The sequence below is a fragment of the Paroedura picta genome, chromosome 2 (assembly GCF_049243985.1).
Source record: "Paroedura picta isolate Pp20150507F chromosome 2, Ppicta_v3.0, whole genome shotgun sequence".
In the NCBI taxonomy this organism is placed as follows: domain Eukaryota; kingdom Metazoa; phylum Chordata; class Lepidosauria; order Squamata; family Gekkonidae; genus Paroedura; species Paroedura picta.
Genome location: NC_135370.1, coordinates 24,823,418 through 24,850,591, shown reverse-complemented (window position 1 = coordinate 24,850,591; position 27,174 = coordinate 24,823,418). Strand labels below are relative to the sequence as shown.

The 27,174-nt window shown below is 49.9% G+C and overlaps 1 protein-coding gene across 2 annotated transcripts; it reads right to left on the bottom strand.

Annotated features, from left to right (window-relative positions):
* Positions 1–11,456: 11,456 nt before the first annotated feature.
* Positions 11,457–24,777, bottom strand: NABP1 (nucleic acid binding protein 1). Of its 2 annotated transcripts, XM_077319489.1 has the most exons (7): positions 24,277–24,777; positions 23,311–23,452; positions 23,056–23,194; positions 18,581–18,652; positions 14,683–14,758; positions 14,409–14,475; positions 11,457–13,651 (listed from the first exon to the last, which is right to left on the bottom strand). In XM_077319489.1, exons 1-7 carry the CDS (start codon positions 24,301–24,303, stop codon positions 13,455–13,457), a joined length of 720 nt encoding a protein of 239 aa, XP_077175604.1. In that variant the 5' UTR covers positions 24,304–24,777; the 3' UTR covers positions 11,457–13,454. The 2 variants fall into 2 exon arrangements, with proteins under 2 accessions (XP_077175604.1, XP_077175605.1); XM_077319490.1 differs by lacking the exon at positions 23,311–23,452.
* Positions 24,778–27,174: the final 2,397 nt, after the last annotated feature.

The following is a 27,174-nucleotide window of genomic DNA, read 5'->3' as shown; positions in this document are numbered from 1 at the left end:
ACTGATAACCGGGTAACCTTAGAAACTCAGCTTGTTATTCTAGCAAGGCTCTTGAATCTGACAAAAATCTTCATTATCCTGCATATTTGTGAGATATTTTCATGATGCTGTTTACTAATTTACTGCTCATTTACTCTTTCCTTATATTTGTAGTCTGGGGGTTTCCATTCCACTGTGTGAGAATTCAGCCAATTGCTCCCAATATGCAGGCTTCACTGGAGAAAATCTTTTTATTGATGATGCAACAATGCTAGCATCAATAAGGTCTTTGCTAAAACTGTCTTCCCAGAATTTGTTATTCCGTTTTAGCCTCCAACCCCCACCCTGGGCTTCCTTCACCTGCCCCCTTGGGCACAAAAATACTCCAGATGACACCCCCCTGCGTAGGCAGAAAGACACAACTGGCATCTGGAAGTTAGAAAGCCAAAGAAGAAAACACTTTCCCAGGGATCAAAGCAGCAGAGCCAAAATTCCAGAGCTAGCCAGCCACCCTAACGCAGCTACAATTCACATCTAACACTACTAAATATACAAGGCAAAAAAATGGCAAAAGCATTGATATACCATTCTGACACACTGGCTGAAGAAGTGAGCATGCACACAAAAGCTCACACCTCGAATTAAACTTTGTTGGTCTTCAAGCTGTTGCTGTACTCAGACTCTGCTCTGCTACTTCAGACCAACACAGCTACCCCCCTGAATCTATGATCTAGGTCAGGGGTAGTCAAACTGCGGCCCTGCAGATGTCCGTGGACTACAATTCCCAGGAGCCCCTGCCAGCATTCACTGGCAGGGGCTCCTGGGAATTGTAGTCCACGGACATCTGCAGGGCCGCAGTTTGACTACCCCCGATCTAGGTAGTTTTTGTTCTTTGGGTAAGGTATTCAAATTCTGCTGAGAGCTGCGTAAAAAAAAAGAGAGAGGTAAGTTTGCAGTACTTCAGCAAAATAGATTCCGAGCTGCAATCAACCAAGATCTGCACTTCCGCTTTGCCTCCTCAGCATTCAAGCTGATTAGCTCAAATTAAACAGTGTGCCAGTCAAGCAAGATAGAGGGAGAAGAAACATTTCCATTAAAGCTCAGGTGCAATTCCAACATGAGAAAAACAAAAATATTTTGCCCCCTCCCCTTGTGTACCTAGGCTCCCTTTTAAAATCCTGAAAAATGTTCTACCCTGACAGACGGCTGTGTATTCCCACCATATCTCAAAAAGGACACTGCGGAGCTGGAATAATTCCAGAGGAGGGCAGCCAAGATGATGGGGGGGGGAGTTGGGGGTTGAAATGCTTTCCTTAAGAGGAAAAGCTGAATAATCCAGGACTTTTTAGACTGGGGTGGGGGGGACATGATAGAGCTTTATGAAATCAGGCATGGAGTGGAGAGATTTCACAAAGAGAACTTTCCCAAAATACTAGAACTTGAAGGCATCAAATGAAACTGACGGGCAGTAGGTTCAGGGCGTACAAAAGGAAGTACTACTTTACACAGAGAGAGTGATCAATTGGTGGGAGTTGCTGCCAGAGGAAATAGTGATGACTATAGGAATATAAAGCTTTAAAGGAGGATTAGATAGATTCATGAGGGATAAGGCTAGCTATGGTGGCTGACAGGAACTTCCACGTTCAGACTCTCTGAATCCTGGAACCAAGAGGCAACATCAGAGGAAGGCCTTGGCCTTTCTGCCCTGTTGTCGGCTGGCCAGAGGAACTGGTTGGCCACTGTGGGTTGAGATCCTGGAGTAGACAGACCATCAGTCTGATCCAACAAGGAGCTTCTTATGTTCTCAGTATCTCCACCCCTGGAGGCCATTAGAAGCCGCAGAAGTTCTAGGATTGCAGAAAGTTTGAGTCCAGGGGCCACCTTAAGACCAACAAGAGTTTTATTCAAGGAATACATTTTTGTCCGCATGCCCACTTCCAGGCGGGCAAGCACGTTGGTCTCAAGCAGCAGGACAAAATTTGAGCCCCCTGGCAACTTTTAAAAACATTTTAAGGTAGACGCTTTCGTGTACATGCCCACTTCTTCTGGTATGAGGGTATAGGCAACTACCTTTTGGGTTAATTCTCAGATTGTTTGAAGGCCAGTTGTGACATCATCGTCGCCTCCAACTCTGAAAGAAAGAAATTACAAGTGAAAGAAATAATTACGAGCCAACCTAAGGAGCTCCTTTTCGAATCAGCCCACGGCACAGACGTTTTTGAAAAGACCGTGTTGGCCGTTTGTTGCCCCCAAATACGCTCCTCCTTTCTCTGCTCCCAAGGAAAAAACTATCCTCAACATCAGGGGTAGTCAAACTGCGGCCCTCCAGATGTCCATGGACTACAATTCCCAGAAGCCCCTGCCAGCATTCGCTGGCAGGGGCTTCTGGGAATTGTAGTCCATGGACATCTGGAGGGCCGCAGTTTTGACTACCCCTGCTCAACATCTTATGTCGGATTCTTCCTTCTTGGCAGGAACGCGGCCGTCTAATTTGCACACGTTCTCCCAGAGATGGCGCTGGTAGGCGCTTTCCCCATCCTCCAAACTGACAGGTTAATAAAGGGAGTGAAGAAATGCGCAAATGACGTGTTGTGACACTTATTAGAACAGCTTCTGTCGGGATTTGCATCGGCGGCTTCGGGGTGTCAAAATATTTGCATCCCTCGCTTCCAACTCCACGTTGACAGAGAGGGAGACGGAGCAACAAGCACTCCACCCTGTCAGAAGGGGAAGCATGTTCTACCACGTGCATGTCACGTCTCTCTGCTTATGGTGACCCTGTGAATGAGTGACCTCCTTAACAGCTGGGCTTCAGTCTTGCTTCCTTGAGGGGGGCCCATCTCTCTCACAGCCTCTAGTGGTCAGTGAAGGCATTAGTATGCACGGATGTATCGATTTTATTGAGACGATGCTAAAAGCTTTGGGTTTTTGACTTCATGCTGGTGTTATATTTTTAGAATTCTGTTCCACTCTGTATGGGTGCCAGTCCAGTTCCCCGATGCTGACCTTTTAAGGTTATTTATTTAGGTTATACTTGTATGGCAGTAACACCTAAATAAGCAGTGACAGCCAGTTTGGTGTAGTGCTTAGGAGTGCGGACTTCTAATCTGGCAGGCAGGGTTCGATTCCCCGCTCCTCCTCCACATGCAGCCAGCTGGGTGACCTTGGCTCCCCACAGCACTGATAAAGCTGTTCTGACCAAGCAGGAATATCAGGGCTCTCTCAACCTCACCTCCCTCCGAAGGTGTCTGTTGTTGGGAGAGGAAAGGGAAGGCGAATGTAAGCCACTTTGAGACTCCTTTGGGTAGAGGAAAGTGGCATATAAGACCCAACTCCTCCTCCTCCTCTTCTTCAGTAATATCAGGACTCTCTCGGCCTTACCTCCCTCACAGGGTGTCTGTTGTGGGGAGAGGAAAAGGAAGGCAAATGTAAGCCGCTTTGAGACTCCTTTGGGTAGAGAAAGGTGGCATATAAGAACCAACTCTTCTTCTTCCTTCAGTAATATCAGGGCTCTCTCAGCCTCACCCACCTCACAGGGTGTCTGTTGTGGGGAGAGGAAAGGGAAGGCAAACGTAAGCCGCTTTGAGACTCCTTTGGGTAGAGAAAGACGGCATATAAGAACCAACTCTTCTTCTTTTTCAGTAATATCAGGGCTCTCTCAGCCTCACCCACCTCACAGGGTGTCTGTTGTGGGGAGAGGAAAGGGAAGGCAAACGTAAGCCGCTTTGAGACTCCTTTGGGTAGAGAAAGACGGCATATAAGAACCAACTCTTCTTCTTCTTCAGTAATATCAGGGCTCTCTCAGCCTCACCCACCTCACAGGGTGTCTGTTGTGGGGAGAGGAAAGGGAAGGCAAACGTAAGCCGCTTTGAGACTCCTTTGGGTAGAGAAAGACGGCATATAAGAACCAACTCTTCTTCTTCTTCAGTAATATCAGGGCTCTCTCAGCCTCACCCACCTCACAGGGTGTCTGTTGTGGGGAGAGGAAAGGGAAGGCAAACGTAAGCCGCTTTGAGACTCCTTTGGGTAGAGAAAGACGGCATATAAGAACCAACTCTTCTTCTTCTTCAGTAATATCAGGGCTCTCTCAGCCTCACCCACCTCACAGGGTGTCTGTTGTGGGGAGAGGAAAGGGAAGGCAAACGTAAGCCGCTTTGAGACTCCTTTGGGTAGAGAAAGACGGCATATAAGAACCAACTCTTCTTCTTCTTCAGTAATCTCAGGGCTCTCTCAGCCTCACCCACCTCACAGGGTGTCTGTTGTGGGGAGAAGAAAGGGAAGGCAAACGTAAGCCGCTTTGAGACTCCTTTGGGTAGAGAAAGACGGCATATAAGAACCAACTCTTCTTCTTCTTCAGTAATCTCAGGGCTCTCTCAGCCTCACCCACATCACAGGGTGTCTGTTGTGGGGAGAGGAAAGGGAAGGCAAACGTAAGCCGCTTTGAGACTCCTTCGGGTAGAGAAAGACGGCATATAAGAACCAACTCTTCTTCTTCTTCAGTAATATCAGGGCTCTCTCAGCCTCACCCACCTCACAGGGTGTCTGTTGTGGGGAGAGGAAAGGGAAGGCAAACGTAAGCCGCTTTGAGACTCCTTTGGGTAGAGAAAGACGGCATATAAGAACCAACTCTTCTTCTTCTTCAGTAATATCAGGGCTCTCTCAGCCTCACCCACCTCACAGGGTGTCTGTTGTGGGGAGAGGAAAGGGAAGGCAAACGTAAGCCGCTTTGAGACTCCTTCGGGTAGAGAAAGACGGCATATAAGAACCAACTCTTCTTCTTCTTCAGTAATATCAGGGCTCTCTCAGCCTCACCCACCTCACAGGGTGTCTGTTGTGGGGAGAGGAAAGGGAAGGCAAACGTAAGCCGCTTTGAGACTCCTTTGGGTAGAGAAAGACGGCATATAAGAACCAACTCTTCTTCTTCTTCAGTAATCTCAGGGCTCTCTCAGCCTCACCCACCTCACAGGGTGTCTGTTGTGGGGAGAGGAAAGGGAAGGCAAACGTAAGCCGCTTTGAGACTCCTTTGGGTAGAGAAAGACGGCATATAAGAACCAACTCTTCTTCTTCTTCAGTAATCTCAGGGCTCTCTCAGCCTCACCCACCTCACAGGGTGTCTGTTGTGGGGAGAAGAAAGGGAAGGCAAACGTAAGCCGCTTTGAGACTCCTTTGGGTAGAGAAAGACGGCATATAAGAACCAACTCTTCTTCTTCTTCAGTAATCTCAGGGCTCTCTCAGCCTCACCTCCCTCACAGGGTGTCTGTTGTGGGGAGAGGAAAGGGAAGGCGATTGCAAGCTGCTTTGAGACTCCTTCGGGTAGAGAAAAGCGGCATATAAGAACCAACTCTTCTTCTTCTTCAGTAATATCAGGGCTCTCTCAGCCTCACCCACCTCACAGTGTGTCTGTTGTGGGGAGAGGAAAGGGAAGGCAAACGTAAGCCGCTTTGAGACTCCTTTGGGTAGAGAAAGACGGCATATAAGAACCAACTCTTCTTCTTCTTCAGTAATATCAGGGCTCTCTCAGCCTCACCCACCTCACAGGGTGTCTGTTGTGGGGAGAGGAAAGGGAAGGCAAACGTAAGCCGCTTTGAGACTCCTTTGGGTAGAGAAAGACGGCATATAAGAACCAACTCTTCTTCTTCTTCAGTAATCTCAGGGCTCTCTCAGCCTCACCCACCTCACAGGGTGTCTGTTGTGGGGAGAAGAAAGGGAAGGCAAACGTAAGCCGCTTTGAGACTCCTTTGGGTAGAGAAAGACGGCATATAAGAACCAACTCTTCTTCTTCTTCAGTAATCTCAGGGCTCTCTCAGCCTCACCCACATCACAGGGTGTCTGTTGTGGGGAGAGGAAAGGGAAGGCAAACGTAAGCCGCTTTGAGACTCCTTTGGGTAGAGAAAGACGGCATATAAGAACCAACTCTTCTTCTTCTTCAGTAATATCAGGGCTCTCTCAGCCTCACCCACCTCACAGGGTGTCTGTTGTGGGGAGAGGAAAGGGAAGGCAAACGTAAGCCGCTTTGAGACTCCTTCGGGTAGAGAAAGACGGCATATAAGAACCAACTCTTCTTCTTCTTCAGTAATATCAGGGCTCTCTCAGCCTCACCCACCTCACAGGGTGTCTGTTGTGGGGAGAGGAAAGGGAAGGCAAACGTAAGCCGCTTTGAGACTCCTTCGGGTAGAGAAAGACGGCATATAAGAACCAACTCTTCTTCTTCTTCAGTAATATCAGGGCTCTCTCAGCCTCACCCACCTCACAGGGTGTCTGTTGTGGGGAGAGGAAAGGGAAGGCAAACGTAAGCCGCTTTGAGACTCCTTTGGGTAGAGAAAGACGGCATATAAGAACCAACTCTTCTTCTTCTTCAGTAATATCAGGGCTCTCTCAGCCTCACCCACCTCACAGGGTGTCTGTTGTGGGGAGAGGAAAGGGAAGGCAAACGTAAGCCGCTTTGAGACTCCTTTGGGTAGAGAAAGACGGCATATAAGAACCAACTCTTCTTCTTCTTCAGTAATATCAGGGCTCTCTCAGCCTCACCCACCTCACAGGGTGTCTGTTGTGGGGAGAGGAAAGGGAAGGCAAACGTAAGCCGCTTTGAGACTCCTTTGGGTAGAGAAAGACGGCATATAAGAACCAACTCTTCTTCTTCTTCAGTAATCTCAGGGCTCTCTCAGCCTCACCCACCTCACAGGGTGTCTGTTGTGGGGAGAAGAAAGGGAAGGCAAACGTAAGCCGCTTTGAGACTCCTTTGGGTAGAGAAAGACGGCATATAAGAACCAACTCTTCTTCTTCTTCAGTAATCTCAGGGCTCTCTCAGCCTCACCCACATCACAGGGTGTCTGTTGTGGGGAGAGGAAAGGGAAGGCAAACGTAAGCCGCTTTGAGACTCCTTCGGGTAGAGAAAGACGGCATATAAGAACCAACTCTTCTTCTTCTTCAGTAATATCAGGGCTCTCTCAGCCTCACCCACCTCACAGGGTGTCTGTTGTGGGGAGAGGAAAGGGAAGGCAAACGTAAGCCGCTTTGAGACTCCTTCGGGTAGAGAAAGACGGCATATAAGAACCAACTCTTCTTCTTCTTCAGTAATATCAGGGCTCTCTCAGCCTCACCCACCTCACAGGGTGTCTGTTGTGGGGAGAGGAAAGGGAAGGCAAACGTAAGCCGCTTTGAGACTCCTTTGGGTAGAGAAAGACGGCATATAAGAACCAACTCTTCTTCTTCTTCAGTAATATCAGGGCTCTCTCAGCCTCACCCACCTCACAGGGTGTCTGTTGTGGGGAGAGGAAAGGGAAGGCAAACGTAAGCCGCTTTGAGACTCCTTCGGGTAGAGAAAGACGGCATATAAGAACCAACTCTTCTTCTTCTTCAGTAATATCAGGGCTCTCTCAGCCTCACCCACCTCACAGGGTGTCTGTTGTGGGGAGAGGAAAGGGAAGGCAAACGTAAGCCGCTTTGAGACTCCTTTGGGTAGAGAAAGACGGCATATAAGAACCAACTCTTCTTCTTCTTCAGTAATCTCAGGGCTCTCTCAGCCTCACCCACCTCACAGGGTGTCTGTTGTGGGGAGAGGAAAGGGAAGGCAAACGTAAGCCGCTTTGAGACTCCTTTGGGTAGAGAAAGACGGCATATAAGAACCAACTCTTCTTCTTCTTCAGTAATCTCAGGGCTCTCTCAGCCTCACCCACCTCACAGGGTGTCTGTTGTGGGGAGAAGAAAGGGAAGGCAAACGTAAGCCGCTTTGAGACTCCTTTGGGTAGAGAAAGACGGCATATAAGAACCAACTCTTCTTCTTCTTCAGTAATCTCAGGGCTCTCTCAGCCTCACCTCCCTCACAGGGTGTCTGTTGTGGGGAGAGGAAAGGGAAGGCGATTGCAAGCTGCTTTGAGACTCCTTCGGGTAGAGAAAAGCGGCATATAAGAACCAACTCTTCTTCTTCTTCAGTAATATCAGGGCTCTCTCAGCCTCACCCACCTCACAGTGTGTCTGTTGTGGGGAGAGGAAAGGGAAGGCAAACGTAAGCCGCTTTGAGACTCCTTTGGGTAGAGAAAGACGGCATATAAGAACCAACTCTTCTTCTTCTTCAGTAATATCAGGGCTCTCTCAGCCTCACCCACCTCACAGGGTGTCTGTTGTGGGGAGAGGAAAGGGAAGGCAAACGTAAGCCGCTTTGAGACTCCTTTGGGTAGAGAAAGACGGCATATAAGAACCAACTCTTCTTCTTCTTCAGTAATCTCAGGGCTCTCTCAGCCTCACCCACCTCACAGGGTGTCTGTTGTGGGGAGAAGAAAGGGAAGGCAAACGTAAGCCGCTTTGAGACTCCTTTGGGTAGAGAAAGACGGCATATAAGAACCAACTCTTCTTCTTCTTCAGTAATATCAGGGCTCTCTCAGCCTCACCCACCTCACAGGGTGTCTGTTGTGGGGAGAGGAAAGGGAAGGCAAACGTAAGCCGCTTTGAGACTCCTTCGGGTAGAGAAAGACGGCATATAAGAACCAACTCTTCTTCTTCTTCAGTAATATCAGGGCTCTCTCAGCCTCACCCACCTCACAGGGTGTCTGTTGTGGGGAGAGGAAAGGGAAGGCAAACGTAAGCCGCTTTGAGACTCCTTCGGGTAGAGAAAGACGGCATATAAGAACCAACTCTTCTTCTTCTTCAGTAATCTCAGGGCTCTCTCAGCCTCACCCACCTCACAGGGTGTCTGTTGTGGGGAGAGGAAAGGGAAGGCAAACGTAAGCCGCTTTGAGACTCCTTTGGGTAGAGAAAGACGGCATATAAGAACCAACTCTTCTTCTTCTTCAGTAATCTCAGGGCTCTCTCAGCCTCACCCACCTCACAGGGTGTCTGTTGTGGGGAGAAGAAAGGGAAGGCAAACGTAAGCCGCTTTGAGACTCCTTTGGGTAGAGAAAGACGGCATATAAGAACCAACTCTTCTTCTTCTTCAGTAATCTCAGGGCTCTCTCAGCCTCACCTCCCTCACAGGGTGTCTGTTGTGGGGAGAGGAAAGGGAAGGCGATTGCAAGCTGCTTTGAGACTCCTTCGGGTAGAGAAAAGCGGCATATAAGAACCAACTCTTCTTCTTCTTCAGTAATATCAGGGCTCTCTCAGCCTCACCCACCTCACAGTGTGTCTGTTGTGGGGAGAGGAAAGGGAAGGCAAACGTAAGCCGCTTTGAGACTCCTTTGGGTAGAGAAAGACGGCATATAAGAACCAACTCTTCTTCTTCTTCAGTAATATCAGGGCTCTCTCAGCCTCACCCACCTCACAGGGTGTCTGTTGTGGGGAGAGGAAAGGGAAGGCAAACGTAAGCCGCTTTGAGACTCCTTTGGGTAGAGAAAGACGGCATATAAGAACCAACTCTTCTTCTTCTTCAGTAATCTCAGGGCTCTCTCAGCCTCACCCACCTCACAGGGTGTCTGTTGTGGGGAGAAGAAAGGGAAGGCAAACGTAAGCCGCTTTGAGACTCCTTTGGGTAGAGAAAGACGGCATATAAGAACCAACTCTTCTTCTTCTTCAGTAATCTCAGGGCTCTCTCAGCCTCACCCACATCACAGGGTGTCTGTTGTGGGGAGAGGAAAGGGAAGGCAAACGTAAGCCGCTTTGAGACTCCTTTGGGTAGAGAAAGACGGCATATAAGAACCAACTCTTCTTCTTCTTCAGTAATATCAGGGCTCTCTCAGCCTCACCCACCTCACAGGGTGTCTGTTGTGGGGAGAGGAAAGGGAAGGCAAACGTAAGCCGCTTTGAGACTCCTTCGGGTAGAGAAAGACGGCATATAAGAACCAACTCTTCTTCTTCTTCAGTAATATCAGGGCTCTCTCAGCCTCACCCACCTCACAGGGTGTCTGTTGTGGGGAGAGGAAAGGGAAGGCAAACGTAAGCCGCTTTGAGACTCCTTCGGGTAGAGAAAGACGGCATATAAGAACCAACTCTTCTTCTTCTTCAGTAATATCAGGGCTCTCTCAGCCTCACCTCCCTCACAGGGTGTCTGTTGTGGGGAGAGGAAAGGGAAGGCGATTGCAAGCTGCTTTGAGACTCCTTCGGGTAGAGAAAAGCGGCATATAAGAACCAACTCTTCTTCTGTTTGGGTCAGAATATTTTCTCCTTTTTGCTTTGCTCTGTGGCAAGAACCAGAAGCCATCCGTGTCCAGCCACCTTCCTTGGAGACATCCCTTCGTGCAGCTCTCTCACAGCTGCTGGTGTTGTGGTTGAGCACGCTGGACTCAGCAGGATATTATGCTATAACCTTCTAAAGCAGCCATTTTCTGTAGGGGATCTGCTCTTGGCTGTCAGACCAACTGGAACAGCAGGGGATTTGCAGGTGTCACCTGGAGGCTGACAACCCTTTCCAGTGCTCTCAACATCAATGTGAAGATTGTGTAAACAGCAGGAGCATGCTTCGGGGTACTGGGGAAGGAAAGCAGGCTATCACACAATTCGAGCTTGAAGAGAGCTTTCCACATTTGGAAGTGTTTTTTAAAATCTCTCCTAATAGAGGGCAGAAGAGTTTGAAAGCATGCAGGGGGTCACACAGGGGCTGGAAACTGCTTACTGAAAAGTTACTGCCCCTAAACTCACAAAATGCCAATGTGGAGAAAATTGGTATAAAATGCTTTACCGTTGGTATATTACCCCTAAGGTTATTAGTAAAGTTGCAAAAAAAACAACAACCCCAAAACCAAAACAAAACAATGGTACTTGTTGGAAATGTAATGATAAAACCTGTTCCTTTTTTCATGTGGTGGTTGTGTGGTAAAATTACTAAATTCTGGCCAATATTGCACACTGCATTAGAATCTATGCTTAATTTTATATTTCCTGTGAAACTTGTGTAAGCGCCTGTTAATGTCTGCCCAGCGAATTTATGTCAAGCAGAGATTTTCTTCTTTCATGCCACAACCACGGCGTGGATGATTTTGGCAAAAGATTATATTGACTTCCTTGATAATCAGAAATAAACAAGGGGCTGGAAGTCTAGAGAGAGAAAAAAAGTAGATTCTGATTGGTGGGCTCACTATGTTTATTCTGATTATTATGTTTTATATGTTTCTATTTTCTGTATCATAAACAAATTTCTATTTCTATATTAAGTTTAAAAAGTTACTGCCATACATGGATTTTGCATCGCGAGCATCTGTTTGGTACGGTGGTACAGAGCCTGCTGCATTCAGGTGGCTTTTCTGGTTCATAGCGGCTACAGATGCAGCTGTGAACCACAATGTACCCTCAAGGCCAGGGGGGGCCAAACTGCAGCTCTTCGGATGCCCATAAACATCTGGAGAGCCACTGTTTGGCCACACCAGTTCTAGGCCTTACCCCACACTGGAGACAGTGTTTGTGGGACCAGGAAATGGATCCAGAGGAACACATTCCCCCCCACACACACACACACACTTGGTTGAGGCTGTATAAAATGTTCACCAACGAGATGTGTAGCTTCATCCGTGACCCCCCCCCCCCCTCACCATCAAATTGTTTTCAGGCCAATCTGGTCAAAAAGGAGGAAAAGGTTTTATTTTTCGATTTCTAGGTCGTTAGTGCAGCTTTTATTTATGAGGTCCGCTTCAAGAGAAATGTAACAAAAAACCAAGGAGGAGGTGCGGTAGGGGTAGTCAGTCCTTTTACAGCAACATTTATGGATCCCAAATGCCATCCCCTAACAGAGCAAAGAGGTAATCCTTAGGGTTATTCGGCGCAAAGCCCCCCAAACATTTACCTGTGTCAAAAAAAGAAATCCCCAGGACCCCACTGTTAGCAAGACACACCTGTTAGCAAGACCCCTTTTAAGTCTGAAAGCTCGGTCCCCTTTTCTCAAACGGAGCAGCTACGAAACCATTTGCATGAGTGCTGCCTTTGGAGAAATTAAGGTTATCGGCTTTCTCGGTCAGACGTGTGTCCCTCAGGCACTTGAGAGCCCAGCTGGACAGGTCCCCCAAGACGGGTCCCATCAGCACCAACCCGTTTTCCTTTGCCATTTCCTCCTCTGCGTTGAACGTGACCCGACTTAAACAGACCAACGGTAGTAAAGCGACCGAGTTTGCCCTTGACTGACCTCTTTGCTAACCTAAAGAAGCCCGCCTCTAAGGACCCTGCTAAGCCCGCCTTGTAAGGGCTTTCAAAGAGCGTACCTGCTAAGGCAGGGGTAGTCAAACTGCGGCCCTCCAGATGTCCATGAACTACAATTCCCATGAGCCCCCTGCCAGCATTTGCTGGGAACTGTAGTCCATGGACATCTGGAGGGCCGCAGTTTGACTACCCCTGTGCTAAGGACTGAGTGGAAACCATCCAAATGCTCTCCAGTTTTGAAGAATACTGTGCAAAGACCGGGGGGGGGGGGGAGATGGACACCCAAGGAACCCAGACGTTTCAACTTAACCACAGAAGCTGGGCTTTCTATCCTGGCCCAGGGTGTCAACGCAGATGTTCAAGTGTCCCCTAGAAATGATAGTCCCTCACAGCTGTGCTACACTCAACTGAGTCTAAAAACCAGCTATTATCTGAACTGCTGTTCTCAAGTTTTCCAACAGGATTCCTGTTGACCGAAGGCACTCGGTGTTACACTTTAGGGGGAGCATTAGAACTCGGCTCTCCAAAGGCAAGGCTAGCACACGATCGGCAATTTCCCAAGCCACGTCTAGCAATCTTTGCCTAAGAAAAAGGCAAAAGGACGTGCTGAAGGAACAGAACTCCGCTCCGAAATGTGGTTAGCGTTTTAGCTGCGGTTTCCAAAAAAGTTTTAATATTTCTTGCCTCATCTGCACGGGACTCGCTAAACTCTGCCTGACGTGTAATCTGTCCGGGTTTCCTCTGGAGCAAGTTACTCTGGACCGGGGGAGAATTAACACGTGTCGTTGTTCAGCAAGAGAGAATGGGCCTTCTGCGGCCAAACCTAACCATTCCCAAAACCAGAGGACTGATCACTTCTTCTCCCTGCCAGTAGCCCTGGACAATCCCCCCTCTGTTTATTGCTTGGTCACTTTAACAGGGCTGAACCACTCAGGAGTTACAGAGCCCCGTTTTCATTCGTGAGCTCACAGGTCCGTGTTTTCATTCATGGGACCCACACAGAGGGGAAAGGGGCGTCCTTAAGGCTGCGTGACTAGTTAAATTCAAACAGGACCCCCCCCCCCCAAAAAAAAGCTTTAAAATAAGCCACTAAAATAGGTACCCAAACAAAACAAAAACCGGCTTTCATCTGGGAAGCAACCTCTAATTCTGAACAGAGAATACCTGATTTTCAAACGAGGACCCCCTTACGTTAAAGACATTTCCCTCCTTGAAATATGTCAGCAGCATCACTAAATTTTCTAGGGGCGGGGGGCGGAGGGGGCAGACACAACAGAATCCCCCTCTCCCGGAACAACAGAAAGCAGGAGCCGGAAGGAAGGAAGGAGAAACCTTTTTCACAGTTGCCATAAATAAAAAGTGCAGAGAAGTGTTCAAGTAGGGTGGACAGTTTTGACGGGCAGCGAGGGGGTCGGGCTGGGTCATCTTTTGGAGGCGCGGCGGGGGTCTCTCCCGTTGCTCATGGCGCCCTGAACGGGGCGAAGGTTATTCGATGGCGCCGGCGTGGAGGAAGAGTTGGGGCCCCGTCCGCCGGCCCTCCCTGTCCCTGCGTAGGAGGTGGAGTTGCTGTACCCCGTGGACGACCCGCTCGACTCGGACCCTGCCGGCAAGCCGTTTCCTGAAAAACAAAGTCGAGGGAAGGAAAGGAGGACTGCATGAGAAGGACTTCAGGGGGTGATTCTTTGCTCTCGTCTCTCAGCTACGGAATGTTTGACAACAGGCCGAACAGAGACCCAGGAAGGCGTCAGCAGAGAGCTACTTGCATTTTTAAACACCCACATGAGGATCACCAGCATGCGGAGAATACATACAAGCTGCTGCACACAGCAGACCAGGGGTAGTCAAACTGCGGCCCTCCAGATGTCCATGGACTACAATTCCCATGAGCCCCTGCCAGCAAACGCTGGCAGGGGCTCATGGGAATTGTAGTCCATGGACATCTGGAGGGCCGCGGTTTGACTACCTCTGCAGCAGACGCTTTGTTGGCTATTCCCAGAGCTCTCTTTAATCCCAGATGCAGAACATACGAGAAGCCATGTTGGATCAGGCCAATGGCCCACCCAGTCCAGCACTGTGCGCCACACAGCAGCCAAAAACCAGGGGCCATTGGGAGGTCCACCAGTTTGTCCCAGAACTCCACACACTTCCCACTGTTTCCCCCCACAAGCACCAAAAACACAGACATAACGCATGCCCCAGACATAAGAACGTAAGAGAAGCCATCTTGGATCAAGCCAATGGCCCACCCAGTCCAGCACTCTGTGTCACACAGTCAACAAAACACAGGGGCCACCAGGAGGTTCTCAAATGGGGCCAAGCTCTCCAGAAGCCCTCCAGAGGAATGCTTCCACGGATTTAAAAACGTAAAGACTTACCGTTCGGCCCAAAAGTACAAGTACCCATGTTACTCGGTGGAAGGGAATTGCTCTGCTCACCTGGTCCCTTTGGAGAAATACAGACAAGAGACAGACAAGTGTCAGGTAACCAACTTCAAGGAGCACATAGCTCCCCCCCCCCGCCCCAAAAGGCCTGCGAAAGATGCCCAAATGACCTTCAGGCAGGTTGTCGCTCTTTGTTTGAATCCCTGACGCTACCTGCACGGGCCAAGCGATGCTGACACCCAGCGGCGTTTTAGGCAACAAAACATACCCCTTTACTGGACTGTCCCAGGTGGTCGGAGTTGGGCTCGCTGAAGTTGGGCACTTCGGAATACACCATGCAGAACCTAGTAATGACAGAACACAATTGTCAGGCACCGCAAGGAGCCAAGGCCAGAGATTCTTGCTCCATCTCTGGAGACAGCACGTTCCTTTCCTCGCCAGATGTGCACGTTCGGCCCTGAGGCGGCTCCCTGCAGAACCCTCGCCCTGACTGGAGTCCAGGCTAAGAAGATTTTCCTGGGGTGCCCAAGATTTCCTGCCACCTGCCAAGAGTTTTAAGCAAACGGACAGAGCCAGGCGAGGTCCTTGCCTGGTTGGACAGGCTGTTCAGATTTTCGAAATCGCTGCAGGAAGAGCTCCTTACTAGGCGTGTGCAAAATAAAGAAAAAAAGAATCCAGACCTTTGTGGATTCGGCCTGAATCTACGGTTTGCAGTTCTGGAGGCCTCACTTCAACAAGACTGCAGACAAAATTGAGAGGGTGCAGAGGACAGTGACCAAGCCCTAGGAGGAAAGCCGGAGGGACTTGGGAATGTTCAGCCTGGAGAAGAGGGTGAGAAGGGGCACGATGGATACAGATGGTAGCCATTGCCTGACCAAGCTTAATCTTCCATTGGCTCCCCTGCCCCATGGCACCCCCTTCACTGACTCCAGTGCTCCCCCCACACACTTAGTAGGCTCCCCTGAGTTCACTTTTAAAAGGCCGTTCAAGACAAAGGTTTGGATCCAGACTGTTTTCCACTAAAGGAAATTCCCACTGATTGCATCTTCGTGCTGGAGGTATTCTCCGTCCCCCAACGGCACTCGCAGTCCTCTACTCCCCAGGATCCAACGTGTGGAGGGAGAACAGTGGGACACAGAGGGAGGGCAACGGCAGAAAAGTTCTATTCCACCAGCGGGAAATTCAGCCTGGATCCAACCCCCAGATCTATACCTAAGCCTGTGATATTATGAAGTAGACTTGGCTGGAGATCTGCTGGTCCAAGCAAAAAAATGTTTCAGGATGTGCCGTGAAGTAGCCATGAAAGTCAAGCACACGGTTTGACAAAACCCAGGTGCCCAGTCACCGTGGGGCCTAGAAATTTCATTGCCGCACCTACTAGTATCTTCGACTACGATTTTATTGTTGCCTTTCTTGGTGCTTCTCAGCACTGCCCAACAGAAGCATGAATGTACCATTTTAGCTGTAATGGAAAAGAAATATAAGTGCGTGAAGTCCTTAATGTGGCTTGTTGATTCATTTCTTAACCAGGCCCTGTCCAGACTGGGTCCAATGTTCAATTAAACGAAGCTTTTTAAAGCAATGGAGGTGAGAAATTAAGCAGAGGTTGGGTTAGGGCAGCCCTTCTTAACTTGAGGAACCCTCGAAACGTTCTTCAGGCTTCAAGGAACCCCAGAGGTGGAACCCCAGAGGTCCCACCCCCTCCAGGCCCCTCATTAGCTATTGGAGGGGAGATCAACATGACCGTATATCGTCATATCATCCAATAAATGTCTAACAAATTTTAAAAAATATATTAAAAAATTAACTACTACCCATTCGGGAAACCCTTCCAAGGCCTCCAAGGATCCCTGGGTTAGATGTTAATTTTTTACTGTGATGGTGAACATGGCTTCCCTTACAAACTATGATAATTTTGCCAGAGCTTCAAAATAATTAAGTGAAACTGTGAAGAGCTTAAGATTAGGGTTTGGCAATGATCATGCAGTCAATTAATGCACAACACTGACGCCTGGAAGGAAACAGGCTCTAAAACTTTTTAAGCTCCTAGTAGAGAAGAAAATATGTCCAAGCCTAGCCTAGTATTTTCAAATTTGAACACGACTTCTTTGTGATTGCTCGATAACGGCAATGTTTAACCAATTCAGGAGGAGAATCCCTACTTCCAGAAGACCCTCCTGTCTCCAACACCTGTTGTTCTCCCTTCGTGAGCTATGACTGAAGAATATGGCGTTCTTCCAGTTTGGCTCCTCTTCTACTTTCTTCCATGGAATAGCCATGGTGACTGTGGGAAACCTCCACATTGAGAGGCACTAAACTTCTGAATCCAAGAGCCAGGAGGCAACACCAGAAGGCCTCAGCTTCTAAACCCTGCTGTTTAACCACCAGAGGAAATGGCTGGCTACTGTATGAGACAAGATGCTAGATGAAACAGACCAATGGACTGATTCAGCAGGGATATTCTTTCCTGTTCCACATGCATTTTGCTCCCTCTAGTGGTCGTTTCAATGCTGCGCTGGTTTACATCCGGCATAGCACCCTTCAGATTTAACCCTGCAGGGTTTTAGGTCAGACATAAACCAGTGCAACATCAAATCAACCACTAGAGGGAGCTAAACACATGTAGAAGGGGCGATATGCCGGATGTAAAGTAGTGTAAACAGGGGGGAGGGAGGATTTAAAAAACAAAAAAACAGGAACTTACAAGCAAGGAAAGCCCTTTGTTTCAGAACCTCTAATTCAATCAGAAGCATATGCCACTAAAGCAAACCAACTGCCTTGCCCACAGAGCATCGCGACCCAGTAGACAGAGGGGGAAATTTACCTTTACACCCCTGGCAGAGGCTGACTCCTCCAGAGTAGTGCGGAAGCTCGCAATGCGGCCGCCTCTACTGGGCCTAGCCTGTGGATAAATAGAGGACTTCAGATTCTGAGGCTGCAAGTCCTTCAACGTGATAACCCAGAAATGACCAGTGGCACGCCCACACTTACCTGTTGACAAAAGCTATTTGGGCCAAGGACCTGGGCCAGACAGAAACTACAACAGAGCTTAGATTGTCCCGTAATCCCAAGGAGGGTTCCTTTCCTCTGGACCAGCAAGAGCTCCTTGATGCTAAGCTCTTGAGCAGGGGATAATTATAAATCATTTATTACCCAATTGACAGGAGGAGGAACAAGTATTTGAAACTGCTAGGCTTTCTTGAGGGGGTTTTATCATCAAGTAGAAGTGTAACCATCTCGTAGGGATGTGAATCAGAGCGAATGAAACAGCATTTCCTGAGGTCCATATGAAACAAACGCTCCAGAAGAATGTACAAATGTGTGAAATCTTGCCTAAATAACATGAACAAATTTGTGCCAAGTTAAGGGAAATGTAAAAAAAATGACCCGTGACTACCTACAAGTGGGCGTTTAACCTGGCTAGTGAAAAAGTTCTTTAAAGACTCATGACAGGTCAATGAATAAGTGTAAGGAGGGAAGGGTTTCAGAAGACAAATGCCAAAAAAACTGAGACCTTTATGGTAATTTATCCTGTAAATATCGCTTTCATATCTTTAACATTTGAAAGAAAAATGAAAAAAAAATGTGTTTATGGGGGACCTGTTTAAGGTTGAGTCTGAAGGACTTTTCATAGGATAAAACAAACCACTGAGGAAGAGAACAACCTTGAAAACGGGCCACTGAAGAAAAAAAAATTGTGTTTATCCGGAACCCGTTTTGGTTTAAGTTCGCATGTTAAAGATATGAAAGCATTATTTACAAAATAAATTACCATAAAGATTGCAGCTTTGGACCAGCCAACTGGTTGGATTTTTTCGGTTTGGATCATTCCATTCAGCCAGCCAGTAAAATAGACCAGCAAGAGCAGCATTCTCCAAAAGCAGAACTCTGACCACCAGCTAACTTGACATGGCTTCTCGCTGAAATAAACACTGCGTGACAATTTAATTCCCAAATGGTAGTTAAGAGTAACAACCGGGTTCCTATGCACTGACTTGAGCCAAATGCACACAAACAAAACTCTTCCGCATGGATATTCAAGGGTCCTAAAGGCAATAAAGAGACTGGGGGATAAAGGTCTCTTTCGGGCCCGTCCACGGTTCATACCTACCAGTTTGGCCAGAAAAGGGAAAGGCCTTGACAGAGCAAAAGAACAAGATACTCACTCTCCAATTTTCTGAAGATCTCCTCCCTTCCCGCTGTAAAGCGTAAGACATCCTTTCCAGAGAGACGCGTACCTAACCGAGAGAGCACCGGCAGTGTTAGAAAGAGGACAGAAGAACAGATCCAGTTTGATAGAAGACAAGGCCCGGCCAAAGTTTGGTTTATCAGAGAGGTGCTTGGCAAGCGATGAATCTTCTGCTGCTGAAATCAATCGGGTTCTTACGGGCTTAGCTTTGAGAGGGCCGTGACTGAAACGCAGCCAAATGATTTGTGGATCAGCATGAGTTGTGCTAATGTTCATTGGACTGGGGAGAATATGTATAGTGTGGAGGGGCTGTGGCTCAGGGGAAGCGCCTCTGCTTGGCATGCAGAAAGTCCCCGGTGTGATCCCCGGCACCTCCAGCTGAAAGGACCGGACAGGAAGGGACCTTTGCCTGAGACCCTGGAGAGTCACTTCTGGTCAGAGACCACACTGGCCTTGGTGAAACCAGGAATTGGCTCTGTAGAAGGAAGCTTCATGTGCTCCTGTAGTCCCTGGGCCCAGAAATCTATACAACAGGGATAGTCAACTTGTGGTCCTCCAGATGTCCGTGGACTACAATCCCCAGGAGCCCCTGCCAGCAAATGCTGGCAGGGGCTCATGGGAATTGTAGTCCATGAACATCTGGAGGACCACAGGTTGACTACCCCTGCTATGCAACACAAGAAGCTAAAGGCCAAGCAACCTGCCTCTGCAGAGTGGCAAACTGCAAGGAACACCTCTACCAACGACAACAGCAAGTAGATATATGTCAGAATCAGTTTTTGAACGACCCCCCCAAAAAGAAAGAAAACAACTCTGCCTATCTGCCTACATTCTCCTGTCTCTGTCATAGAAATAGCTACAGCGCCAGGTCAGAGATTATGACATTTCCCCTGCTAATTGTTGGTTCTGGGCCTCTTATAAAGCATGCCAGAGTCTCAGTGCCGCTTCGAGATCACCCACCCAAAGGAGAAGGCAGAAATGACCTGATTTCTACCCAGAAGAAACAATCTGCCGACCATCCCCTACACAGAGGCCCAGTCCTCCTCAGATTTCAAAAGCTACATGCAACACGCTAGTGCCGCTGGCATCTTTAAGCTGCATAAAAGCTAGCTGTCTCTTTTGCTGCAGTCTGGGCTGGCCTGACAAGCCAAACTCTGCTTCGTTGTTCCCAGACTGTCCCCCCTTGTTGACTGTATCCTCTGTCAACCGCCTTGAGTCCCAGTGAGAAAGGCAAACTACAGATAGTGAGAATTAGGAAAAAAAAGAAAAGTGTATTCTGTATTATAGAACAAAATCAGAGTCCAGTAGCACCTTTAAGACCAACAAAGATTTATTCAAGGCGTGAGCTTCCGAGCAGACACTTGCACTCAAAAGCTCACGCCCTGCATAAATCTTTGTTGGCCTTAAAGGTGCCGCTGGACTCTTGATTTTGTTGAGCTACTTCAGACCAACCTGGCTACCCATTTGAATCTATATTACAGAGTCTTGGGTCTGCAGGTTATGCTTTACAGCAGGAGTAGTCCACCTGTGGTCGTCCAAATGTAAATGGACTACAATTCCCATGAGCCCCTGCCAGCAAACAATGGCAGGGCCTCATGGGAATTGTAGTCCATGGACATCTGGAGCAGTGGTCCCCAACCTTTCTGAGGCTGGGGACCGGCAGGGCAACTGCCCGGGCCGCTCATGCACAGCTGAAATCGCGCATGTGCGGCACTTCCGCGCATGCGCAAAAGTGCCGCGCATGCACGATTTCGGCCACGCATGTGCAGTGCGCAGCGCAGCCCTGATTCCCTCTCCCCGTCCTCCCGCAGTAAGAAGCTTCCCAAGCCGCAAGCTTGCAGCCTGGGAAATTTTTTACTGCGGGTGGGGGGCGGGGAGAGGGAGCCCGGCACCGGGCCGCAGCCCGCAGGTTGGGGACCACTGATCTGGAGGACCACAGGTTGACTACCCCTGCTTTACAGGACAAACAGCAAGGGAGACCCGCGATCCTTGAGGTTTTAGCGTTAACTACAGACAGCACACAACGACCCAAGTCAGTTTTTTCGATTTTTTGGGCCCCCTTCTAAAATATGTCTAAGCACGCAACACTCCCTCCAAACCCTGCCAACTTTCACCTCTGGCTTTCTCGAGCACCCACTCAGGGACGCTGAATATGTTACAACAGGAAGCCAATTTGGGTAGCATCCCTTGTAAGTAGGCAGGAAGAATAAAACAGCTGAGGAAAGTCAAGCTGCTCAACCCACCAACCCCCCCCCAACTTTGCCCCAGCCACTTTCCTCCTGGTGGGGAATCCGCTTCTAGAACAAGGGTCCCCAACATGGTGCCCGGGGGCAACAGAGCCAGCTGGCACCTTTCCTTGGGCCCACAAACGTGGGAGGGGCTAGCTGGGACTTGCCTTTGATTTGCCATCAGACACTGCTCTGGCAGCAGCTGCTACAACAGCACACAGGTCTTTGCACCGTGAGCGGAGGGAAGCTGCAGGGGCCATTTTCTACCTGGCTTCACTTCCTGCGGTGGCCATCTTGGGGCGGCCCCCGCCACGCTCTGCCAGCGTCCCAAAGGGGCCCTCAGGCTCCAAAAGAATAAGAAAAGGAAAGGAGAAGAGATGTTTCTAGGGCACTGGTGGGGGGGGGAGGCTACAGTCCCCTCCCCTCCTGCCAACACAGCTTGGCTCCTAGGGGTGCCACCCTGCCCTTGGCCCAGCAGAAGACCTGCTTTGGCCTCGTCTCAGCACAGGGAAGAGAAGAGAAGCAGCCAGAGGACAGGAAAAGGAAGCTGACGGCTCTCTTCATTTGAGCTGCCGCATTTTAAGGAAATGAGTCACAGACGGCTCTAGTTAAGAGGCCTCCCAGCTGGCTATGACAGATACAGAGTGTGGAAACCCAAGTCCAGGGCACAATCTTATGTGTAAAGAAAGCAACATCTGGGCAGGTGGGTGGGGGAGATGGCCACCTTCCTGCAGATTCTCACTTCAAAAAGCTTTGCTCTCAGGATTGGCAGGAAAAGGTGAAGCACGCGGGACGGCTACGGTCCCTGGTCTCCTGGAATAACAGATCCCAGTCGGCAGAGAAAATGCATGCTTGGGGGGGGGGGACTCCACGGCATGACAGCCTCCTGCTGGGGGCTCTCCCCTTCATCAGGCCCGCCCTCCCTGGCTCCACCCTTCCCCCAAATCTCCAGGGATTCCTCAGCTTGGAGCTGGCCCCCCTAAGTGAGGGAAAAGAGCAGCGGTCCCATTAGCCGTGACAACTTCCAGAGTGAGTCTGAATCACAACAGATCCCCAGAACAAATTTGGAGTCCAGAGGCCCCTCTGGTGACCAACAAGTTTTTAGACCTTGAATAAAACCCGGTTGGTCTTAAAGGTGCTGCCAAACTCAAAACTTCGTTCTGGTTCACACCAACACGGTGATGCACCTCAACAGATCCTGGACTGCAGAGATACGTTTCCCTGGAGAAAATGGCTGCGGGGGGGGGGGGGGGGGGCTCTGTGGAATTCGACCCGCCCCCCCCAAGTTCCATCCCTGAACGTCCAAGAATTTGGAGTTCATAAGCCCCACCCTACAACAGGAGCCCTGGGGAAAGGGGGGTGGTGGTGGTGGATAATTTTGTTGTAGGCTCAAGTGCTCTTTGCCAGAAGCAGGTTGTGTTGCAACAAACATGTTGGTCTACAAGGCGACACCACAACAGAGTAACCAACCAGAATCAGTTTCGTTCCGTGAGGTCAGGCCAAGAAATCCTATTCCCAGCTTCCTCCACAATAAGCTCCTTTTTGAGTGTATGGGCTTCACTTACACCCTGCTTCTCCCCCCAGGGGTGACCTAGCCACCCTGTATCCTCACGGCGACCCTGTGAGGCAGGTCAGGCTTGGAGCGGGCGACCAGCCCAAGGTCACTTGGAGAGCATCCAGGGCCAAGCGAGGATTCAAACCTGGCCTGTCCCAGTTCCACGTCTGACAGACTCTGTTTTTTGAAACAGAGACACAAGCCAAGGGGGACCTCATTTCTCCCGCAGAGCAAGGTCTGGGTTCAAGTGAACTGAAACACCCAGAAGTCACACCAGAATATCAGAAGAGCCTGGCTGGGTCAGACCAGTGGCCTCCCTGTCCTGTGGCCTGCCTCACAGAGGGGCCAACCAGTTCCTTCGTGGTCAAGCCGGTCATACCAGCATCTGGGAGTTCCAGGTTCGAATCCCCACTGGTGCCACGGAAGCCCACTGCTTCACAACAACCCTGTTGGGTAGGGCAAGGCCAAGATCGGCCCAAGGTCGATCTTGGGCCGATCTTGGCCTTGCCCTACCCAACAGGGTTGTTATGAAGATAAAACGATGGGGGGGGGGAAACACTGCAAAATCCTTTGGGTCGGAGCTGCCAATAAAAGAAGGGTTAAAGGTCAAAAATTAATTGGAAGAGGCAGGGGCCACCCACGCCCCCGAGTGACCTCCTCACAACGTACCCTTTGGTCAGGCGGATGATATCCCCCGGCTGGATGAGGCTGCCCAGTTCGTCCCACACCGAGATGGTGACGCTGCCCGTCTTGTCAGCCACTTTGCAGGATCTCACCTCGTGCCCATCCTTGGTCTTGGTGACCCGCCCTGTGTGGGAAAAATCAAAGCGGGGGCAGGGAGGAGGGAGGGAGAGGCAGGACATAAACGGGTCAAGAAAAGCCTCGGCCAGCGTGGTGTCACGGTTAAGAGCAGTGGCCTCTAACCTGGAGAACGGGGTTTGACGCCCCACTCCACCTCCACATGCAGCCAGCTGGGTGACCTTCGGCTAGTCCCAGTTCTCTTACAGCTGTTCTGGTAGAGCAGTTCTCTCAGAGCTCTCTCAGCCCCGCCTGCCTCCCAGAGCATCTGTTGTGGGGAGAGGAAGGGAAAGGCATTTGGAAGCCGCTCTGGAATTCCTTTGAGCAGTGAAAAGAGGGGGAATAAAAAAAAAAAAAACAGCTCCTTTCTTCTTTTAATTGAAAATTCTTTTGCCGTTATTTAAGTGGGAACGTTTGCTTAATGCGAGAGCTCAGGTGCAAAACTTTTAGAGAAATAAAGTGAAATGCAAATATAAACACATATATGGATAATGCAATAATGCAAATATATACACAAATAAACACAGATGCATAAAGATACGTAACAAAAATGTGAGTCCAAAGGCACAGTTCTCCAGGGGTAGTCAAACTGCGGCCCTCCAGATATCCATGGACTACAATTCCCATGAGCCCCTGCCAGCAAAGACTGGCTGGGGCTCATGGGAATTGTAGTCCATGGACATCTGGAGGGCCGCAGTTCGACTATCCCTGTTTTATTCCTATGCTGCACACAAAGACTCACACCTTGCATAAATCTTTGGTCTCAGAGGTCCCTTTGGCCTCACATTTTGTTCTGCTGCTTCAGACCCACACGGCTCCCCACCTGAATCGATCCATAGACACCCACATGTACACGTGTGGATGCACCTATGTAGACGTGTACGTATGCAAACGTCTCACTGCTCTCTGCTGCCTCCTGCAGGCCAGGAAAGCAACGCAGCCTAGCAGGAAGGGGGATCTCCTCCCCACCCAACCCACCCAGCCCGGAGACCACGTGTCCCCACCCACCCGCTCCCCCCCCCGCAGCTCCCGAGGAGCCCTGGCCGGGGAGGGGGGGGATGCGCGGCGTCCCTTCCTCCGGGGCTCACTTACCGATCTCCAGCACAATAAAGACGACATTGAGATTTTTCAGTCCGGGCTTTATGTCTTTTATGAAGTGGTACATTTCGCTGGCCATGGCACGGCGGGTTTACTCGCGAGGAGGGACCAAAAAAAAATAATAAAGAGGCAGGGCGGTGGGGTCGAGCTGTGGATCGGGACCGGCCCGGAGTCTCAGCGGGGAGGAGAGGCACGTTAGGCCGGCGGGCTTCTACTCGCGAGTAAGCCGGAGCGGGAGGGTGGGGGCAGCGCTTGGGAAGGGTCAGGGGCTGGTGAGCCGGGGAAGGAACCGGATCCTTCCGAGTCTCCTTTCTCCCCCTTATTCTTTTGACTGCAGGCAGCCCTGGGGAAGCCTTCTCGGCTCGCTTGCAGGGCCCCGCCTGGCTTGAGCGCAGCAGTAGCAGCGCCGCCGCCTTCACACGTGCTCCGGGGCACACACGTGTTAACTACCTTCCGCTCGCCAGGCTCGTCCCCCGTTCTCTGAAGGAAGCATGTGGCGGCGCTCGGCTTTTAAACCAGGCGGCCCGCACCATTTCCGCGGGGGGAGGGGGGAACGGGTGGACACGGGAAAAGGGGGAAATGAACGGCCGAGGAAAGGGCCGGAAAGGACGGTCCGTCCGGCCACGCGGAACGTTGGTCTCCCCCGGATCCGATCCCGGGACTCCTCATTCCCCAAGCGGTGCCCGTTTTAGGGATGGAACGGTCCAGGGCGGCGCGGTCTCCCCCCAGCCGACATGGACGCGCCCTTTTGGAACGCGGAGACACCAGAATGGAACTGAATGTGACAAAGTGCCCCGTGAGAGGCGCTGATTGGCTGGCGGGGCTCCTTTTGTCCCCTGACCTAGAATATTTACACTCCCCCCACCGAGCCCACTCCCGGAGCCAGGCTGGCGGGCAGGGGCGAGGCTGCGGACTCGTCTGGACGCTCCGCGCGAGGGATCCGAGGATTAGTTGCTCCGAATTCCCATCGAGAAAATGCTTTTTGCAGTTCCTCTTGGCCCCCCTCCCCCGGTTTCGCTGCCCTCCGGAATTCAGCCATCCAAGAGGGTCCGCTTTCGCCCACTCCCAATTTCATGGAGATCCTGGATAGCGGCTTCTCCGCACGACATTGCTTTTGTCCAAGCGGGAGATCAAAAAGGAAATGTCCCAAGGGCTGAGCTTTGAAATGAGGGGGGGAAAGCTTGTTTGGGCTGAGATGCTTGGTTGCCATCCTCCAGGCGGCGGCTGGAGATCTCCCGGTGTCCAGATGGGTTAGCTGGGGGAGGGGGATGTACTAAAAGGAACCGTGTTGGTCTGTCTGTAGCAAGAGGGGTTACCTGAAGCTCACGCCCAGCCACACATTTCGATAGTCCTTATGGTTCGGCTGGTTTACTAGGTTTCCAGATGACAGACCGGTTGGCATAGGTTTAGCAGACAGTCTCCCAGTGGTAATGAAGAAAAAATGGCCAAACAGTGCAGGCTGGGCTGATGGGAAACGATTGGCGGCAGGAAAGGGACAAAAGTTATAATGTGCTCTTCAAAACGAGCAATAATTTATCCCACGACAAAGCGTTTTTGTGAAGTTGTCTGTTTTGTACATTCTCAGAAAAATTAAAGTCTCAACGACTGCTGTTAAAGTTGATTTCAATCTAACTGAAGCTGCCTTCAGGACTGAGATCCACATCGCCCCCCCCCCCCCCCCCCGTAGAGAGCATCGCTTAGTGGGAGCTTCCAATCTTGAAATTGACTTTATTGGAGGTTGTTAATTTCCATTTTTGCTAGAATATATACGAAATTGACGGTGTCCAGGTTTTGGCTGGAGATCTGTTATAATAGGCCTCCATACGTCACAGATCAGTTCCCTTGGGGAAAAAATCGCTGCTTTTGAAGGCAGACATTCTAGGAGGGCTGGCCAAGCCATAGCTCTCCTACTGGGGCTCATGGGAACTGTAGTCCATGGATATCTGGAAAGCCACAGTCTGGCCACCGCTGCTGTTTGGCATCACATCCCTGCTGGCCTCCCTCCCCAGAATCTGCTCCCCCAAATCTCCCGGAATTTCCCAATCCATCAGGGGCTTCTTTGAGTATAGAACTGGGTGGGCAGGGTGTCCCCATGGGTTTATTTTTGAACATACCTTAACCCAAACGAACACACTGCATTTTGAATAGACCAAAACAGTTTGCCTAAAGCCATTCAGAAATATTTTGCCCAAATCGCCTCTGGGCTCAAAACTATTTGTTTGTTTGTTTGTTTGTTTGTTTGTTTATTTAGATTTATATACCGTATCCTCCTGGACTGAATCAAGACCTAGGTTTCCCGTAACATTACCAATGGTGATTTCTCCATGCCTCTATCATGCCTAATCCAATTGCCTCCTATTGTCATTTGCCTCCAGATGTTTCAGCATCTGAAATAGCTCAATTTTTAAGAGATAAGGACAGATCAACTCATATTCAAGCTGTATCTGAAGAAGTGAGCAGTGACTCCTGAAAGCTCCCACTCTGCCACAAATTTCTCCCACAAATTTCATTAGACTTTAAGGTATTCCTGATCTCTTGCTCTTTTCTGTCTGATGAAGTGGTTAGTGACTCACCAAAGCTCCTCCCCTCCCACAAATCTTGTTGCCCCTGGACTCTGGCTTTTCTACAGCCTCTGAGCATGTGTAAAGTGCTCAGATGCCAGCTGGGACTGAGTCTGCTTTTTGCAGAGTTTACTGAGAGGAAGCCATTGGGTAGATGTTAGAAGTCCCTTCCCCAACCTGAACAGGAGATGCAGAAAGTAAGACAGAATGTAAATTTATTTGGTCCAAAAACAAACATTTGTCAGGAAGACAGGCCGGGCAGAATGGAAAGAACCATGCGTCATCTGGCTCAGCGTGCTCAGATGTTGACCTCAGCTACACAGCTCTCCTC